Raw genomic sequence first — 15,702 nt, 5'->3', positions numbered from 1 at the left:
TAGATTGAGATAAATTTATTCCTACCAAATTTTCAAGTTTAAAATGAATAATACTATCTTCAATCTCGAGCTTCATAATTCTGTACACGATAAAATTATCTACACAACTTAGATAACCTTAAAACAAATCTTATATTCTGAATGATTTAAACATTAATATCCAAGATTACACCATCAAATTATTAACTTGATATTAAACTGATATGATTACGATATTACAAAATCCCGGGTTTTACAGTATTTTTAAAAGGTTATTCGAGTTGCGATCGAGGAACGGAGACCGAGGGCTGAAAAATAAAAAATGATTTTTATTAAATGGTTGTTTTTGATTATTTAAAATTTGGGTGATGCTTTTTATTATTTTTGAAAATAAGGGGTTTTTGAATTGATTTTATACGTCGTGACATAAATTTTAACGGTGTTGGTTTTTCAACAAAAATACGAACGTTTTGACAACCCGGCTATTAAATTCACAAACTTTATTAAACAAAATAATTTTTAATATTTTACTTAAACAATAAATGGGCTATTGGGCCTAAATAATTTTTCTAATGGGCCTAAACCTTGGTTAGTGTTTTATTTAGTATTTAAAGTGCAATTTCACCCCATTAAATCCTTCAACCCACACCTCACACACACCCCATCAGAATTTAAAATCCCTCCCCAAGCAATTCACGTCACACACCATGATTTCAAGGATAAAAGTTCAAAAAGTTGCAAGGGTTCAAGCCATCGTCTTCGTGCCGTCGTTCTTCGCAATCGTCAACGTTTATTCGTGCGTAAAATACGTAAAGGCACGCCATATTCTTTCCTTCAAACATTCATCACACCATAGTATTTATTTAATTATGTTTTGAATAGAAAACAAGTTGCACTTTGTTATATTTTTGTTTTTGCATCAAACATGAATTTTAAAGCATGATATGTGAACCAAAAACATGATTTTTATGATCTAAAGGGGCTGCCATGATTAGGATATGTTTGAGGGATTTTTTTTACATGTTTTAAAGAGTCCTAAAGCATACCAAAAACGTTGCAAATAAAAAAGAACAAAGTTGGAATCGTAGGCAAAAGAAAAGAGGAAACCGTGAGTGTTGGGTTTTGCAAAGCCAAGGGGTTCGATCACTATGCATGGGGTCTTGGGGCTCGACCAGGTCAGGGTTTTGGGTCCTAAGGGACGTGGGTCAGGGTCAGGAAGGCTAGGACCCCTCGCACCCAGCCTTGGAGGAGTCCCATAGGGACTCCTCGCGCGATATGTGAAGATGACAGTAGCCAAGGGGGCTCGCTGCTGGGGCTAGGTGGCTCAGGGTAGGTTCATCAGGGTCCTAGGGTCATGGGAAGGGGTCGGGCTAGGCGCTGGAGTGGGGTGGTTCGCTGCTGGCTCGAGCAGGAGTTGGAACCGTGAGTGACAAAGGTGACCCACGCTGCTTGTTCTTGTTCAGATAGGTTGCTGCTTGGGTCCAGGGCTTGGGATGGTCTGGGCATGGTCCAGGGGTGGTCAGGGTCAGCTGGGCTCGGGGGTGGCTTGGCTGGAGGTGACCTAAGCTAACTAGGAGTCCTAATACACCTAGATCTCACACACGCAGACAAAGGGCCATGGGGAGCAGGCTGTTTCGGGAGTTAAGGGGCTGTTCAAGGGCTTGGACTTGGTCAGGAGGGTGCCTAAGTGGGTTAGCTAGGGTTTTGCTCAAGGTGGCTCGGGCACGGCTCGAGTAAATTTGGAGATGGCTCGGTGGTTTCGATTAGGTGTCAATATTTTGAATTTTAGAACAAAAAAAAAAAGAACCATGGGTCCACGGGTGCGGTTCATGGCTCCTAAGGGTAGAATAATTAATAAAAATCCTATATTTAAAATTTGGGATCAAAATATTGAGTTTTGGATTTATCCGGGATTTTATAGCCGCACGAAACGCTAATTAAAGAATTAATTGAAAAGCATAGGTTAAGCTTTATAAAATTATGAAAAATTATATTTACGCTCAAATAATTATTAAAAGTCTAAGGTTTTAATTTGAGAATTTTATATTAAGTTTTGGTTTAATTCAGGATTAAAACGCGTTAATACGTTATGTTTAAATATTAATTTAAAAGTCATCGATTTAAGCTAAATAAAAATATGAGAAAATTCATGTAGGCTTAAATAATTATTTAGGACATGTTAGAGTCAAATAAATTAAGAAAAAGTCAAAAACGTAAAATTATACGTCCAGGGGTAAAACGGTCTTTTTACACCTAAAAATTATTAAACGTCATGGCAGTGCTCTGAAAGCTGTTTTGTATGCTATTATGGTTATTTCAAATGTTTATGAATTTTTACATGTTAAATTATGATTTTTAAATGTCCATGGATTTTTATGATTTAAGGTTGACATTTAAAAGACATGTTGCATGCTTGGTTTAAAAATAAAAATGATATGTTATGCATGATTTTTTATAAAGTGATGAAAATGTAAAACGTTGAAAGAAGTGAAGTAATTGTGACTATAATGATGTTATGTTGGAGATATTGTGAGGGTTATGGTCCCAGTGGGAGCGCGACGATCGTATTTCCATTGACACCATTGAGGATATGAAGATATTAGGATATGAGGATAAGAATGGAGATATCGCGAGGGAAAAGGCCCCAGAAGGAGCCCATTTATGGGAGAAGGCCCTAGAGGGAGCCCGATGATCGTATTTCCATTCGATGAGGATAGGCCAGAGCTCAGTTGACCGGTGAGAGTGTTGTTGATGTCCCTCGCCGCCCAGTACTGTGGTTACATGTAGATGGATCCATCGATTTTTTGAGGATTGAGAAATTCACAATTAACGATCTGAATTCAACAAAAAGGAAAAATGATTATGTTCATGATAAAAGGATATTTATGTTATGAAATGAGGAAAAGGAAAAATGTTGAGGTTTAAGTTATGCATCATGAAAATGTTTACGAAAATGTTCATGTTTAAAGTTTATACATCTTCATAAAAACGATATTTTAAGTACAAGTATTTTTCACTGTTGCATGTGATTTTATACGTATTACTTGTTATCAACATTATGGTGTGTTGAGTCTCTAGACTCACTATGTGTAATTGATGCAGATGTTTATGATATTAATGTTATGGGAGGTCTTGATGGTTGACCTGACTGGACTGAAGGTGCACACGACCCGAGGACCAACGCAAGTTTTCCGCACTGGTTATGATTTATGATTTCAAGTTATGTTAAAAATATTTTACGACTTTTTATTTATGTTTTGAGAGGTTTTTGAGAGATTATAGTATAAGCTGTATTTCTCAAATATATAGTTGATTGTTTTAAAATGGTTCCAAAATATTTTATGCATGTGATTATGCATCTCGGCCGATTTAGTGAGGTTTGAAATTTTTTCTTTTCTAGTACGATTTAAGGAAACGAATAGCAGACGTTTCATATAGTATGAGAAAACTTGGTTTTTATGATATATTGACTCATGTTTTGTTATGGTTGAAGGGGGCAGCCAGTTCTTGTAAGTTGGGAACATTTTTCACGAGGTTGGGAGTAGGTTTACGTGAAGATTTTTGTCTTGGAATGTGTTTTGGTCTGAGGCCGATCGATTCCAGTGGTTGTGGCTCGGTTTTGGAGAGTTTGGGTGGTCCACGTGTATTTTAGTGCATGGGGTTGAATTCATGGCTAAGGCTGTCACGCCCCGTGTTCGAAGCGTCGATGACATCTTGCATTGTTTAACAATTACTTGAAAACAATTAAGCCTCGTATCGAAATGCCAAAAATCAGTCTTTTTCATAAATAAAACATTGTCTTTGCAATGACAATGGAATAAAAATACATTAGAGTTGCGGATGCGGAAACTATACAAAAGGAAAATAAAATCATGATTCTTGAATCTTGCTCATTAATTACCATACCCAGAAAGCTTTTTGTTTCTCCTCATTCAGTTGCTCTTCATTTTTATCTGAAATTTGTAAGGGATGTGTGTTTTGGGAAATACTCAGCAAGTGTGGGGTCGATCGATTTCCAATGATACATATAGAACTTAATCTTTAAGACATTTCTTGAACAAACTTTCAAAACTTAATACTTTTAACTTATCATAACAGAACCGAATCAAATATGAGACAAAAGTTATCAGAAGAATCAGAGCAGTTCAGAAGCAATTCAGAACAATCACAACATTGTTACTCTTCTCATTTCCATGGTCAAATTGTCCCCAATATGTTAGTCCTCTAAGGGGTGAGGTCAGAACACGGTTTTATACCCACCGACAGGGCCAGACAGAACATGGTTTTATACCCACCGATGGGGGCCAGACAGAACATTATTTTATACCCACCAATGTGGGTCAGACATAATTACAATTCTCGTCTCATTTCAAATCGAGTTGTAACAGTGCAACACAGAATTAAGATTTATCGGACAGAACTTATCAGAATTTCAGATGGATACGGCGGAATCAAAGAATTTCGAAGAACAGAAAGAGCATATCATCGATCGAAATTTTAAATTATAACAACACTGATTTTCGAACATATGGACACACATACAAGCATGTCATATTATTTATATACAAAGTTTAAAAATACAAGAAGGTACATAACAAAAACCCACTTACCGAATTTGAAGGTGTAGTTTTCGAAATTGCCGAGTCCAGACGTACAACTCCAGTTTAATCTCGGTCAGATGATGACCGAAACTTTGTAGTATTTTGCCTAGATTTTTGAAGCAATTCCAGCAGAACTTCGACGTATCTTCTGATCACTCGAACTGCACGAAGCCTTCTCCTTTTTTCTTCTTGCCTTAGACGCTGAAATGGAGAATAGAAATGGAGAGGAGAGGGACAAATTTTTGTGATGATTTTGGGTGTGATCTCTTCAACATACAATGGTGTATTTATAGGTGAGATTTTGCCCTTCGAACTTCCTCATGGCCAACCCCTTGCATTCCAAGCAAGCATTAATTGTATTCATTCATTCATCCAAGCACACCAAGAGTCAGTTTGGTATATCAAGGGTCATCTCTTTCATAATAAATTCATCAAAGCATACCAAGAGTCACTTTGGTATATTCAAGAGACATTTCATGCATAATGAATTTGTTCAATCCTTTTGATTGTATTCGAAAATTTTGGGTTCTCACAAAGGCAGTGCGGGAAGTTTGGTTGTGGTCTAGGATGGGTTGGTTCGAGCCTAGTCTGGGCCAGGTAAGCGTAGAATGGTTTGGATTTGAGGTGGAAAATTGAGGTTTTTACCCGCAAGATTTGCGTCACAGCGCCGCAGTGCTGATGCATGGCGCCTAGGCGCTACTCAGCCAGCGCCTAGGCGCTAGTCCTGCACTTGAGAGTTTTTTATTTTGATGAGCATTGTTCGTTTTCTGTGTTGTTATGTCAATATGTTCAAGGTTATTGACGGTTTAATTGGGTCATATAGGGTTTGTTAGGAGACTTTGAAATATGATTTAAATTTGGTTAAGTTCGGACTAAAACGAAGACTCCGGTCTAAGTTTTAATCAAATTCTAGAAGTTAAGGTTTGAGCTCGATTTTACGTCTTAGAAATGAATACATATATGTTTTTAAAACGTTCGGTAAGTGTGATTGGGAACATGTCATTTTTGCAGCTGAGCATGTTAGCAGTCCTGGAAGTGCCCTGACAATTGTTCATGCATTTTTTTAAAACGTATATGTTGATATTGAACTTGCATTTTTCTATTAATGTTAGAAACACGTTGCATGCTTGGTTTTAAGAAAAGGTAGGTAGGTATATGCATGAGTTTTACAAATGATGAATATGATGACACATGTCTTTGAAGGAAGTGAGTTGGTTGTGACTAATACGAACACAAACACGAACATGTAAGGCCAAGGCTCAGTGGACGGGTAAAACTATCGTTGATGTCCCCGCCGTCGAGTACCACAGTTATACGTAAATGGATCCATCGATTTAGAGCTGATACGAAAGTCACAACTAATGATCTGAATTCAATAAGAAAAAATGAACACGTATATGTCGATATGATATGACATGATCAATTGAAATGAATATGTTTACACTTATGTTTATACGTTTGATGATCATGAAATTTATGTTAATTACAGACTTTTCAATGTTGCTTGATATGTATATGTACTTGTTATTACGGTTCAGGAGTGTTGAGTCTTTAGCCTCACTAGGTGTTATTGATACTGGTGATAATGAGTATGTTGAGACTGGAGGCGCTGAACACTTAGTATGCGGAGCTGGGGGTGCACATGATAACCCGATGACCTTGCATTCCGCATATTATGTTTAGGAGTCAAGGGTTTTAATTAGTTTCACATGTTTATGATTTTCGTTTATGCTCTGATGATGGCCAGAATTTTAGATATTCATTGGTATTCTTTTGGTTAAACAGTAACTCCTTGTGGATGTCACATTTTAAGATTTTGTGTAACTGCAGTTATTTTTAGTCAGTGATTGGATAAATTTTAAAACACATGTTTAACTTATTCAAATGTTTATGAGTGTATGTATTTTCGGTCACAACATTTAAAAAATATATATATTTCAGCAGAATTTTAAGTTGTAGACGTTTCAATATTCGGATACAAGCTCTCACCGTCTATATATCTCTCAATTTACGAACTTGAAACCTATTTGGTTTTAGCTACGAAACTGAACATCTTTAGAGCAAGGGAGCTAGGATGCTGATGTAAAATACTAGTTAACAAAAAAGTAACAAGAATATAAGGAAAATGATTTTAAATAATTAAAAGCCATTTTATTTTCAATATGTATATAAATCGAGTCCCCGCGGTCTACGACCAAAAAACCCATTTTCTGTCACCCCTACATAACCTATTATAGCACCAACCAATACCCACAAAGACTCACAAGTTAGCGTGGTAAACTTCAGTTAGATCAGGATAATACAAACCCCAGTGCCTCTCGATTCCTTCAGGCTTCAAATTTTCATTAAAAAACGCAAAAATGTAAGTGTCGACGTTTTTATTCGGCCTCCGTGGTGTCCCTTGTCCAGCTGATACGAGCCCAATCAAATTATCCACATAAATCTGCGCATTCCCTATACTTGCATCAGCACCCCCCTCAGTTGGCCACCCAGTTTCCGACACCACAATCTCGATATTTTCTCCTCCAATTTTCTCTAATGCAGCATATACTGTATCCACCATAGCATCAAACAGGTTATAGTACGTCAGCGGGCCATCAGGAACAGGTGCAGCGGTGCTCTGCAAGAGAGCGTAATCCAACGAGACGTGCTCGGGTTCGCCTGCACGTGGGAAATACGGGTATACGTTGACAAGAAGAGGGCTGTTTTTGGCCCCTAAAATGGAGACGATTTGCTTCATTACAGGTGTGGTTTCCGGGGAGAAAACGCCCTGTGATGGAGGAAACGAGGTTCCTAAAACTTCCATGGAAACCGTGGTGCTGACTTGAATGCCTCCTAAGTTTGCTGCTTCCAGGGCGGCAGCCAGGTTTTGCATTGCTCCGGGTACGTATTGAGCTAATTTCCCTGGAATCACTTCATTGCCTGCAGATATACATAGGATACTCAGACCCGATGAATAGGGAACCACATTGCGGTCCACCCACGACCTCGATGCTGATGGGTCGGCAGCAAGAGCTTGTAGGTCTTCGTTTCGGGTGCCAACGATGGTGGCAATCCCTGAACCTTGCAATGCGGCAAGCACATCAGGGTTCGGCTCAAAAAGACGAATTTTTTGGACTCCTCTTGATTTTAGGACTGCAATGGCATCAAATGGAGACGGAAGATTGTCGCCTAAGAGTCCGTAGTTGATGCCTATTCCTCGTGCAACTTCAAGAAAGAAGAAGTTAATTCAAGAAATTGTTCAGAAACTCAACCAAGAAAAGATTTGTGATAGAAGATTAAACAATGAGAAAATTAATTTATTTTTTAAAAGATAATAAAAATTTATTTTCAAGCATACCTGGATTGATGGTTAAAAAGATGGTTACGACCAGGGCCAATGCATGGAAGTACTCCATTATATAATAAATAATAGTCTATAAAAATTAAGCTTGTGATGAAGTGGATAAATTTGAACTTTTGATGTTACTGAGTTTTATACAGAATTTAGAATGGTAATTATTATATTGGCGAGCAATTTATGGTAGAATGCATGCGTATCTTAATTTGCTGTGATGCCTAAATATAATTTGATAGATATTCATCCGTAATTCTTTACAATGTATAAATACATTTGCAGATATTTGATATGCATACTTATATATAGAATGATTTTGTGCTATATGGATATATAAGATATACATGCATCTGGTCTCTTATCTTTTTTCCTACGCTGCATGCAGTGAAAATTATCCTGTATATTTTGACCAAATCATAAGGATCGCTGAATTTCCGAAAATGAAGCGGTGATTCGCAAAAATGTGAAGAATTCACTTGATCCATTAGTTTTCAGACTAGAGGTTGAAATTCATTAGGTGGAGGATCACCATATCCATTTACATATATCTGTGCGATTTGATAGTTGACTTATTATTTTTTTATAAATTGATATTTTCTTTCCAAAAAACGAATGATTGGTATTTATTTATGACACTGATTTTGTTATATATCTTTCTTCGTACTTGTAATAATATATATCTCTCATTTTACCCAATGTTATGGTTGACTTTCTAGTTATTTTGAATTTGAAGTCGCAAAAATTGGTCCATCTAATATTTTTTGCTCCGACTGTTCCGTTTGCATGGTAAACATCCGTACTTTTATGCTGATGGATCCTTTCAGATAACTGCTCAATATATTTGGCAAAAGTTCATTTGAATTTTATTGTTTGCTAGATAACTAAGAGGTATATATGTTGTATGCATATAATTATCATAATTTAAAAAATTTGTTTATTATAAATTTCAAGTTCAAAAGTTAGTAATATATTTAGCATGAAATAAATATACAGTATAATAGTAATAGTAAATTTAAATAAGTTATGAAAAAATATTGAATTAAATAATAGTTCAGCAATAATTAATTATCTGAGATTTATTATATAAATGAGCATATTCAAACAATTTTTTAATAGATTTTTTGTAATTTTTTAGTAATAGATTTTGTTATAAAAAAGGTACTTCTATCCATCGCTCAATAATACCAATCAGTGATTTTTTTTTATGAATAAAAGACAAAAAAATAATGTAAATTGACGATCATCTGCTTAATTAAAAATATATTTAAATGTAATAGGGAAGCAATAACTTGACTTTTTGTTGGAATTTATGAGTTTTAGAGTTTGACAAACAAATTTGAAAAAAAACTTTCCCCTTACTGGACCATGTAGCCATGCATGGACCCTCATGACTCGATGCTAGGATCCTCATGATCCCAGCCCCTCTCTTGGATAGGACCCGCACGGCCTCCTCCTTTAATTCCCAAACGATCTAGCCCTAGTTTCCCTTGAACCCCTAAAATCGTTCAGCCCTTGCGTTTTATTTTCCAGCCCTTAATTGGGCATCTAAGAGTCCTTAAACCCACTGTAAATTGAAACCCTAACATCCCTAACCTGGTAGCCCATTCCCTTTAACAAGAAACATCACGAATCATGCAAGAAAAATCATGTTTTTCATGTATAAACCCTTAAAAACGAAAATACCATGATGCTTTGAGATTTTTCATCTAAGAACACTTAATCACACATAATATGGTATGAATGATGAGAAAAGAAGGGATAAGGCGTGTCTTTGCGTGATTCACACACGAAAATAATTTTTAGACGCGAAGAACGTTGGCGGAGAGACGGGAAGATCTTGATGTGATTTTCCTTCAAAAATCCCATGTGAATTGCCTTGAAAGTGAGGGTGCGTGCGTGAGTTTATTGGAGAAAACCCTAGGAGTGTTTAGGCTGTAAGGCATGAGTTTTGAGCATAGAAACTAGGCTTAGAAATCAAGTTTTGATATAAATAATTGGGTAGAAAGTTAGGCCACTATCCTTAGTATAATAGGTCCATTAGGCCCATTATAAAGTAGGAACAATATCTCGTTTAGGAAAGTTTTCGAAAATAATAATCGAGCCTTCAAAGAGTCTTTGTTTTCTTCCAAAATCGATTACCGATTTAAAATACGAATTCAGATTTACGCTAGCTTATTTTAAATAAAAGTATGATTTATTTATGCTTACAAATTACGCTAGCTTATTTTAAATAAAAGTATGATTTTTAGTGCATGTGTCTGTATATGTATTATTTGTTAAATATGGTTAGAACGTGCCGAGTCCTTAGACTTACTAGGTTTGGATGTGAAGGGAAATAATATTCTAGACTTTAATTGTTATAATTCCCTAGATTTTTAATTATTTCTCTAAAATTATTTTTCCTTGTTGATTTGATTGAGTAGATTATTTATGAGATTTTGTCTTTCTTAGATAAGGAGATAATCATTCAAAAGTAGTCTAGATATGTTATTTAGTGGAATGATTTATAGAGATATGATATCAATGGTTAAATAGAGTTTATTTCTAATAAAACTCTTACTTTTCTTATGTTATAGGTTTCTTTGTGGAGATACAAGTCTACATCTATAAATAAGAGATCAAAGACATCATTTGGCTCTCTCCTCTCGGCTTCTTCATTAAGAATAGTCATACACGCACTTGTGCATGCCGAGAATATCAAAGAAATAATTCGTCAAGGATTGTGCTGTTTTGAAGAGTGCAGATATCGCGTGTCGCCTTGAATGTTGGGAACATCTGCATACAACATCTGTGAAGAAATTGGCTGAAGATTGTTTTCTTGGATTCTCCTTTTGGCATCACGTTTTGCTTTCTTGTTTTAGTTTTTATTCTGGTTATTTGTTTTAGAAAGCTTTATTTTCTCAAAGTGTTCAGGATATTGATTTTCGTAAAAATAACTAGTGATAGGTTTTTGTGTAAACATTGTGGTTTTCTAGTGATTAATTTTTGCCATAAAGCACCGCACAAATATTTATACTTATGCATATTTAATCTTGTCTGTTTATTTATTTAAAAGTCGATTTGTGTTATAAAAGTTAATATTCCGCTGCATGTTGTTCAAGATGTTGTAACATCTGGCACAACACCTAATTCTGATAAAACACAAAATTGCTATTTTAATTGCAATTTACGTATTTATTCATAACTGTCAAACAACATATTCCTAACAAGTGGTATTAGAGCCTCCACTTGATATACTAAGTGCTGATTCTGATTTTTGTTTTTGTTTGATAGATATATTCAAATGGACACATCACTTGCCAATGCAGTACTTCGACCACCGGTCCTCGATGGAACTAACTACAGTTTATGGAAGGTAAAAATAAGGTACTATATAAAATCTATAGATGAACGAGCATGACAACGTGTCATCAATGGATGGACTCCACCCAAGAAGGAAGAAGAAGACGGAGACAGCCTGATAAAACCAGAAAGTGACTGGACTGCTGATGAAGTACAAAGTTCGAATCACAACTCAAAAGCACTGAATGCGATCTTCTCTTCGGTGGACATGAACAAGTTCACCTTGATCACGAACTGCACTTCTGCCAAGGATGCATGGGAAACTCTTCAAAAGCATTGTGAAGGCTCGGAATGTGTGAGGAAGACAAAGTTGAGAATGCTTACCTCAAGGTTCGAGAATCTGAGAATGGAAAAAACTGAAAGTATAACAGATTATGATCGACGTCTCAGGGAGATTGCGAATGAAGCTTTTAGTCTAGGTGATCCCATATCGAATGAAAGGTTGGTCAGCAAAGTTCTCCGATCTCTGCCCGAGAGGTTTAACATAAAAATATGTGCAATTGATGAAGCTAAAGACACAACTTCAATGGCACTGGAAGAATTGATAAGTTCACTCCACACCTTTGAAATGAACATGGATATGCAGAAGAAAGACAAGGGAAAGACTATAGCATTTCAAGTCTCTAATGACTCTTATGATGACCTTCTTCAAATATCCAAAGAAGTTAACGAATCCGACCTTTGTGAGGATTCCATTGCTTATATCACAAAGAAATTTGGAGATTATTTGAAAAGAATCAGAGATAAGAAAGCTGGACAATCCTCAAACTTTCCAAGTCTTCCTGCACCTGAAAGGCCACAAAAGCTCCCTGCCAAGCAACAATTTCAACCAAGGGATGAAGGCAAGGGACAATACAATTCAAAAAGGTATGATTCAGTGCAGTGTAGGGAATGTAAAGGCTTCGGTCACTATGCCAATGAATGTGCCAACAGATTACGAAAAAATAAAGGCTACAATGTTTCCCTAAGCGATGAAGAATCTGATGTGGAAGAGAAACCTACTGAGGAAGAAAATCATACCTCTCTGACTGCATTATTGACAGAAAGACGCTGGCTGCAGGTGAATACTTTAGGTGTTGCCCTAGGTGTTGCCACACCTGGCCGCAACATCTGCGAAAAATCAATCTGTTCAAAATCTACAACTTCTGGAAACTCAAGTGCGGATGATGATTTGGAAGCTGATGATGAAGAAATCACTCTTGAGAGTGTACAAAAGCTATATGAAGAGTTGTTTGAAGATTGGACCAAAAGAAACAAGCTGATTTCTACTCTTATGAAGGAGAACACTGATCTAAAAGTTGTGGTTGCCAAACTTGAAGTAATTCTAAGTAAAAAAGATTTGGAACTATGCAAGACTAAGGATGAGCTCCAAAAGGCAACTGAAACCTTGTCCAAGTCCAATAAGAGCACATCAAAACTTGAATCCATACTTTTGATGGAAAGAGATGACAAGAAAGGCTTTGGCTTCAAAGACAGTGTGTTTGAAATTGGTGAATCTTCTAAGTCGACAATTTTTGTGAAGGGAAAGGCTGATACATCTCCACAACCACAACCCAAGTCACAAATCAGAAGCTCTCCACCGAAAAGACAACCTGCTACACCTATTCCTAAGAAGAGAAAACGCAGGTATGTTTGTCATTACTGCTTCAAGCCTGGTTATATCAGGCCCTATTGTTTTAAGCTCTTGGATGACTGCATGAATCGAAAGTCGAGTCGGATGTTGCCCCTAATGTTGTCCAACATCTCCCGCAACACCTCCTACCACCGACCTACAGTAAGACACATTTGGGTACCAAAGGTAAAAACTCACTGTAATGTTGTCTATACTTCATTGAAAACTAACACTGCAGGTCATTGGTACTTTGATAGTGGAAGCTCACGCCACATGACGGGATCACGAGTATATCTCATAGATTATGTTGAACAAAAATGTGGTAGAGTAACCTATGGAGGGGGAGCTAAAGGTAAGATTGTTGGAAAGAGAACCTTGAATGTTGAAGGACTACCAAAACTCCACAATGTGATTCATGTTGAAGGATTAAATTCGAATCTTATAAGCATAAGCCAATTGTGTGATAATAATTTTCTTGTTAAGTTTAATAAACATAATTGTGAAGTTTTTGATGAAGCTAACAAGTGCATTATGACAGGCACAAGGTCTTCGGACAATTGCTACCAAATAGATGAAGAACTTTCATGTAAACATGCGCAAATCACCGAAATTGACCTTTGGCATCAAAAACTCGGCCATGCATACTTTAAAACTTTAAAGAACTTGAATAAGTACGATGTAGTTAGAGGTATGCCTAATCTCTCTTCTGGTATACCATATGTGTGCGGAGATTGTCAAAAAGGTAAACAGACTCGCGTGTCGCATCCAGTGTTGGCAACATCTGGGACAACACACTGTCTGGAGTTACTACACATGGACCTTATGGGTCCTATGGAAGTTGAAAGCCTCGGAGGTAAGAAATATTCCTTTGTGTGTGTTGATGATTTCTCACGTTTTTCATGGGTTAAATTTATTAGAGAGAAATCAGATACTTTCGATGTATTCAAAAATTTGATCAAAAGAAACACCAACTTCCACAACCTGAAGGTAAGAAAGATCAGAACTGATCACGGTAAAGAATTTGAAAACATTTCATTTTCATCCTTCTGTAGCAGGAAAGGTATTTCACACGAATTTTCAGCACCAAAAACACCACAACAAAATGGCATTGCCGAACGTAAGAACAAAACTTTGCAAGAAATGGCAAGGATGATGCTAGCTTCAAAGAATATCTCAAAGCGTTTTTGGGCAGAAGCCCTTACTACAACATGACATATTTCGAATAGGGTCTATTTAAGAAGTGGATTAACCATGACTTCTTATGAAATAATCATGGGAAGAAAGCCTAATCTTAAATATTTCCATGTTTTTGGTTGTGTGTGTTACACTTTGAATGACAGGGATCAACTAGCTAAGTTTGATTCAAAGAGTGATAAGTGTTTATTTTTGAGATATGCCACTAATAGTCGTGCTTATCGTATGTTTAACTTAAGAACTAGGACTATTATGGAATCTATTAATGTTGTTTTTGATGACTGTGCAGATCTTAAGAAGAAAAATGCTGAAGATGATGTTGAAGACCTTCTGGAAAATCAAATGCCACTGGAAAATACAGATGTTGCCCCATATGTTGCATCATCTGGCACAACATGTGACACTGAAGTCACCGAATGACAAGAAGATGCTCACAGCAATGATAAGGCAGTGGATGATGGATCGTGTATTACAAGCAAAATCCAAAAGAACCATCTATCATCTCAAATCATTGGAGGGATGCGTGAAGAAGTCCAAACCCGAAAAAAAGATAAAGTTGACTATCAAAAAATGTTTGGACTAGTGTGCATGAGTACCATGTACTCACAGGTTAGATTTTCATGCTTTGTATCTCAACTTGAACCTAAAATGTGGATGAAGCGCTAAAAGATGAGTTCTGGACCAATGCTATGCATGATGAGCTTGAAGAGTTTGATCGAAATGATGTTTGGACTTTGGTTCCACCCCATGATCATGGCAATATAATTGGAACAAAATGGATTTTTAAAAATAAAACTGATGAGTCAGGGAACATCATTCGAAACAAAGCAAGGTTTGTTGCTCAAGGGTACACACAGGTTGAAGGGGTTCATTTTCATGAGACCTTTGCACCTGTTGCCCGCATTGAGTCAATCCGACTTTTGTTAGCCATTGCATGCTTTATGAAAATCAAATTGTTCCAAATGGATGTTAAAAGCGCATTTTTAAATGGCATCTTGTGTGAAGAAGTATATGTTAGACAGTCTAAAGAATTCGAAGATCCACATAATCTTGATCATGTGTACAAGTTGAAAAAGGCTCTCTATGGCTTGAAGCAAGCACCCCATGCTTGGTATGGCAAACTGACTGAATACCTACTCGAAATCGGATTCAAAAGAGGTGAGGTAGATAAGACTCTTTTCATTCAAAAATCCAAAGGTGAGATCCTTATTTGCCAAATCTATGTTGATGATATCATTTTCGGTTTTTCATCCCAAAAGCATGCGAATGATTTTGTTGAATGCATGTCTACTACATTTGAAATGAGCATGGTTGGTGAATTACATTTCTTCCTTGGCTTACAAATCAAACAAATGCATGATGACATCTTTTTGTGCCAAAGTAAGTACGCCAAAAATCTGATAAAAAAATTTGCTAATGAAAACACCAAGCACATGAAGACACCTATGGGATCGAATGAAAAATTATCCAAAGACGATGCTGCCGAAAATGTTTACAACACCCTATATCGCAGCATCATAGGGAGTCTCATGTACTTGACGGCTAGCCGCCCTGACTTAATGTTTAGTGTTTGTTTATGTGCTAGATACCAATCTAATCATAAGATTTCTCATTTAAAAGCCGTAAAACGTATCTTA

General features: G+C 36.6%; 1 protein-coding gene across 1 annotated transcript; it reads right to left on the bottom strand.

The window, feature by feature from the left end:
• Positions 1–6,732: 6,732 nt before the first annotated feature.
• On the bottom strand, positions 6,733–8,108 carry LOC140987101 (putative glucan endo-1,3-beta-glucosidase GVI). The gene is made up of 2 exons (XM_073455501.1): positions 7,921–8,108; positions 6,733–7,787 (listed from the first exon to the last, which is right to left on the bottom strand). Exons 1-2 carry the CDS (start codon positions 7,976–7,978, stop codon positions 6,841–6,843), a joined length of 1,005 nt encoding a protein of 334 aa, XP_073311602.1. The 5' UTR covers positions 7,979–8,108; the 3' UTR covers positions 6,733–6,840.
• Positions 8,109–15,702: the final 7,594 nt, after the last annotated feature.

This window comes from Primulina huaijiensis, chromosome 11, assembly GCF_012295235.1.
Source record: "Primulina huaijiensis isolate GDHJ02 chromosome 11, ASM1229523v2, whole genome shotgun sequence".
Taxonomy (NCBI): Eukaryota; Viridiplantae; Streptophyta; class Magnoliopsida; order Lamiales; family Gesneriaceae; genus Primulina; species Primulina huaijiensis.
The sequence above is the reverse complement of the archived record's forward strand: the minus strand, read 5'-3'. Positions and strand labels throughout refer to the sequence as shown.

Excerpts from the sequence above, each read along its gene's own strand:
- LOC140987101 (XM_073455501.1), bottom strand. The coding sequence starts at position 7,978 with ATGGAGTACTTCCATGCATTGGCCCTGGTCGTAACCATCTTTTTAACC. Across the intron at positions 7,788-7,920 it reads CTTTTTAACCATCAATCCAG|TTGCACGAGGAATAGGCATC; the intron begins GTATGCTTGAAA and ends TCTTTCTTGAAG.